The sequence below is a fragment of the Hipposideros armiger genome, unplaced genomic scaffold (genome assembly GCF_001890085.2).
Source record: "Hipposideros armiger isolate ML-2016 unplaced genomic scaffold, ASM189008v1 scaffold_52, whole genome shotgun sequence".
NCBI lineage: Eukaryota > Metazoa > Chordata > Mammalia > Chiroptera > Hipposideridae > Hipposideros > Hipposideros armiger.
In genome coordinates, this window is record NW_017731402.1 from 2,978,409 (window position 1) to 2,983,469 (window position 5,061).

Genomic DNA, 5,061 nt, shown 5'->3' on the forward strand with positions numbered 1-5,061 from the left:
CTGAACATCAGTTATACGTAACTTTTTTTAAAGAGGCTTTCAAATTCTATTCAGAAAGTTTCAGATTAAGATTACTGTTCTTTCCTGAAATTTTTTGGGTAGATTATTAAGTTTTTCTACCTAGCTGAAAAATTATTCACACGCCCACAGCAAAGCAGCTGTATTATGGCCCATGAGGATTATTCCGGAATTCTGTAAGGTTGGAATTCCCTGAGTTTATTATATCTTATGAGCTGTACAGTGTTCAGATTTCACTAGAAAAGGAAAAGGCATACTAAATTTAGCAAGTGCATCATATTAGTGCATTTATATGCCACATACCAAAAGTACAAATAAAGACATTGAAAAACAAACATACACCTAGTTACCCAGTGAGGAACTCAATCCACTCACCTGCTTGCCCTTTGGGGTAAGATTCAGCGTTCCATACACGGCAACACTACTCTCAGTGGACAAGACTACTCCATTGTAACACTGACACTAGAAAAAGATCAAGTTCAAATTTAGTTATTCACATTTTACATTAAAATATTCCAACATATAGAAAGCAAAGGAGATTATTTACTAACAAGTTATCTGGTCCAAAAGTAGTAAAATAAGAAGATGGCCATCAATTTTTAATATTAATAAAGAACAGCTATTTTTACAAAAGATGTATCTATCTATCTATATATATAATATAAATACATACTTTACATACATACATAGGCATAATTGACATTAGTCCACATTTCTTAAAAGTATCCAAAAAGTTCATTTTTCTTTTTCTTTAAAATTCAGACAGTTAAAATAATACGGAGTTCATCTAAGCTATGATCAATGATTGATAAAATCAGTAGGAGAAAAATNAAATAAAAACAATGCAGACATTCCTAAAAATGGAAAACATATGACATAACTTCCTCCTATGTAAGTTAAAATACTATGAAATTATTGGCAATGAGTGGTATCAAATTTTAATCTTCAAAATATTAGTCCAGAAATAGGTGAAGGTAAGTCAAAAGGTACAAACTTATTTATTTTAAGTCCTGGGGATGTAATGCAGCTAATAATACTGTGCTGTAAATTTGAAAATGGCTTTGAGAGTAGATCTTAAAAGGTTACAACATTAGGGGAAAAAAATTGTAACTGTGTGGTGATGGATGTTAACTACACTTACTGTGGTGATCATTTCGCAAATATGCATATACCAATCATTATGTTGTACACCTGAAACTAACATAACATTATATATTAATTATGTCTCAAAATATACATATGTATGTTAAGACACTGAAATTGCAAAGCTCACCAAGCCATCAAATCTACAAAAACTGTGGGTGAAGACTTCCTTGCCTTCCAAAACAGAATCATAACTTTGCATTTCCATAAAACACTACACCTACCGGGTTGAGGTCATACACTATGCTTGCTGCGGGCGATTTCAAGACTCTATCTACCACGTCACAAACCAAGTCCTCCAATCGGTTCAGGAGATCCTCAAAGGTCAGGAAAGGGCACTCCGCTTCCACATGGGTGTATCTGAAGGACAAGACACCGGCTCAGAGCTGCTCCTTGTTTCTACTAAGTTTTCCTCAAGCAAACATTTTAACATGGGGAAACTGTCCAGAAAGGGAAAATGCCAACCCTGCCAACCAACTCTCCATTCTCCACATGAGTTTTAGACCACCCACCCACCTTTTCCCCTTGAAGAGGAAATTCTTGTTTATTCCTTAGCGCATAAAGGATCATGGCAAAATGAAAGAACAGACCTCAGCTAGTTATGGCCCAAGAGGCAAAACTCCTTCTGTGATGTCCATTAATTTATTCAACTGTGCTTCATATATCTTCTTAATATGTTAACATTTTTACATGGACATTCTTTGCCTACATAAAGATTGCTTTTCTAAACACATTTTCTTAAAAAATTTTTTGACTAAAAAGACAGTTCCATACTCAGCCANCAGGATCTGAAGCTTACAAAAACGACCTTTTCTGAAGGTCTAGATTCCAAACCTGAAAAATACTTTTCATCTTGTTTTAATGGTTCCAATTCAATGATTAGTAAGAGGAGGAAGGAACCTGGATCTTTTCAAAATAGCCAAGAGAGTTCATCTTTTTTTTTTTTTTAATTGGGGAATTCGGAAAGGGGACCAGCCAAGTTGCTGTTCTTCAATCTTAGTTGTGGAGGGTGCCAGTCGCCATCTGGCTGCCCAGTGGCAGCTCGTGGCCTCTGAGCTCAAGGTGCTGTGTTACAATCTTAGTTCCAGGTGGGCATAGCCACCATCCCATGCGGGAGTCGAACCAGCAGACTTGTTAAGAGAGTGCCCTCTACCCACTGAGCCATCCGGGCGACAGCTCAGCTCAAGGTGCCAAGTTCAGTCTTAGTTGCGCGTGGGCATAGCCCACCATCGAACAGGCAGTCTTGTTGTTAGAAGCATGTGCTCTCACCAGCTGAGCCATCCTGCCACCTGTTGGCAGCTCAACTCGGGCGCAGCATCACTGGCCCATATGGGAATCGAACCGGTGGTCCTGTTGCTCAGAGCTCATGTTCTTAAGCTAACTCTTAACCAGCTGAGCCACTCGGTCGGCCGAGAGTTCATCTTGTTAACCATTAGAATTTGTAGAGATCTTTGCACATTATTAGGAATTCATTTAATACCTGATATTCTCTACTTATCCCTCTTTTTATATCACTGCAATTGAAGGAGCCAAACTGTCATTCCCCACATCAGAATGGCACACTTTTGCTAATAGCAACATTCTGCAAACATTCACCTAAGCAGTGCTGTCAGTTTGGGGAGCCCAAGTCACCCCAACAACCCAGAAATGAGATATTTCCCTCTAAGAGTTAAAAAATTAGACCTATGCACGACACACCAATGCATAGCCACAGAGTACGAACTAAAAGAGGAGAGAATGCTCCCAAGACAAGNTCAGACAGTTAAAATAATACGGAGTTCATCTAAGCTATGATCAATGCTTGATAAAATCAATAGGAGAAAAATGACGGGGAATTTTATAATGAAGGGATCAGGCTATCAATACCCGACCCCACACATCATAAAAAAATCCAAGTGGACGTTATGTGTCTCATGATGATACAATTGGAAGAACACAGCTTTGCCCATGAAATAATTGTGCCACCCACCACCCCCCAAGAACCTGAAGCTCATCAGACCTAACTTCCAGCTTACAGGATATACAGAGTAGAGGTACATGTTAAATGGCACCTCAGGATGTCATCAACTAAATCCGGAATGTGAGGAGTGCCACAGGACAACCAACCAGGTTTTTTCCAATAAATAAACGTTTTCCATAAGTTGAAAACATGTATACAGATCCAGAAATTCCCAAAACTAACACTAAAGGAACCTACTGAAAAAAATCTAATTTTCAGCCACAAATAAGAGAAATTATTTACCAAATCATCTGACAAGACACATTGAAGATATCCAGTACCATCCCGCAACACCAGAAACATTAAATTCTTTCCTAAAAACCAGAAAGAGAAATTTAGCCAGACTGTTCTCAAGGCACTTGAAAGTACTTTCTCATAATTCAATCTCATGGAAAGGCAAGTCCAAGGTTTAAACATGGAAGGTTTAAGCCTCCCATATGGCCCCCTTCCTCTGAAGTGTCCACTGGTAATATCACCACTCAGTACTTGGTAAAGCATTTTTTTCTTCTTCATTATACTTTCAAATCTGATGCGACCCTCATGACCCACATAATCAGGGGAAAGCAAGACAGTAGCAATATGAGGTGAGGAATTATGTCTTATTAACCACTGAATCCCCTGCAGTGCTTAGCATGGTACTGTGTACTCAGTGGGAGGTACATAAACATTGTCGTACAGAATCACTCTTTTTCTTATTCATGTCCCATTTCTTTTCATGAAGGATTTGATAACCATTTCCAATAAAACACATATAATAAAATAATAAAAAGTGAAAGAGAAAGCAAAATATCAGGACCCAGGGAGAAGTAGGATGAAAATATATTAATTATAAATGTCAACACTGGTACCATAAGTAAGTTTCAGGTTGGCTCTTCACTCCTGTAATACGTCCCCTGCTTTTCATTAAATAATTAAATTCAATTAGACAAATATTTACTGGATACCCCCTGAATGCATTTAAATAGCATTAAAATAATTTTCAAAGTTTCAATAGTCCTATTAAGAATAAATTTGGGATACAAATCACTATCTCCTTTAAAGCGCTAGCATCCAAACACCAAAATACCTCCAAGAAAATGAAGTTCTTCTTCTAGGACCAGGGAGCTTTAAAAATAGAGACGAGAACAGGAAAGTTGAGCCATTTACCTTGTCTACGCAGCCTGTGGACCCAGCCAAACACCTTTACTCTTTGGCCTCTGTATCCTTCTAATGCGTGAATCTTCACCTGTCAAGTTAAAATAACATCTGACCAATCATGTCATTTATCACATATCAACTTTTTCACTAATATTAGATGGATGGCAGTGAACTGTTGAAAAGTAACAAATGGTGCAAAACTGCAGATAGTTACACTACTGCAGGTCAGAACCAAAAAAATTTCACCATACTGGAGTGGGTTAAAAAAATAACCCAGGTCTTCTCTCTTACTGCAAAACCGACAATGAGAAACAACCAGAATTCCAGATATCACTATAAAAAAAGTCAGTGAATAAATGAATTCACAACAGCAACAGCCCCCGTCCACACAGAGCCCTGAGAACCCTTTCCTCGGCCTCACCGTCCCTCCTGACACTCTGGGGGGTGGAGTTAACAAAGGCCAGCTAGCTTTCTGCTTGGTGGATGAAGGAGACAGCAGGTGAGTCGAGGAAGGGGGTAGTGAGCCAAGATAACAGCTTCCTCACTAAGGAAACAGGAAACAGGACCATTCACTAGCAATAAGAACTATCTGAACTCTAAGCATGCCCACTCATAGTCCTGCATTCTATTCTAGAAAGAGTATAGAAGATATCCAATTTTATGCAATCACAAAACTTTTTGTTAAAAAATCATGAAAATGGTGGATTTCCACCTCTTCATCTTATCGGGAGGAAATGGATACTTCATGAGTGTCCAATCACTTG

At 38.4% G+C, this 5,061-nt stretch overlaps 1 protein-coding gene across 1 annotated transcript in view; it reads right to left on the bottom strand.

Annotated features, from left to right (window-relative positions):
• The window catches only part of NARS1 (asparaginyl-tRNA synthetase 1), a gene marked incomplete at its 3' end in the record, with an annotated part of 9,477 nt that extends 5,072 nt beyond the window's left edge, over window positions 1–4,405 (bottom strand). Inside the window, exons 1-3 of the mRNA XM_019640607.1 lie at window positions 4,307–4,405; window positions 3,404–3,474; window positions 394–480 (exon numbers count right to left, since the gene is read on the bottom strand). Coding sequence (XP_019496152.1) covers window positions 394–480; window positions 3,404–3,463 — 147 coding nt within the window. The remainder of the gene's footprint in view (window positions 1–393; window positions 481–3,403; window positions 3,475–4,306) is intronic.
• Between the last annotated feature and the right edge of the window lie 656 nt (window positions 4,406–5,061).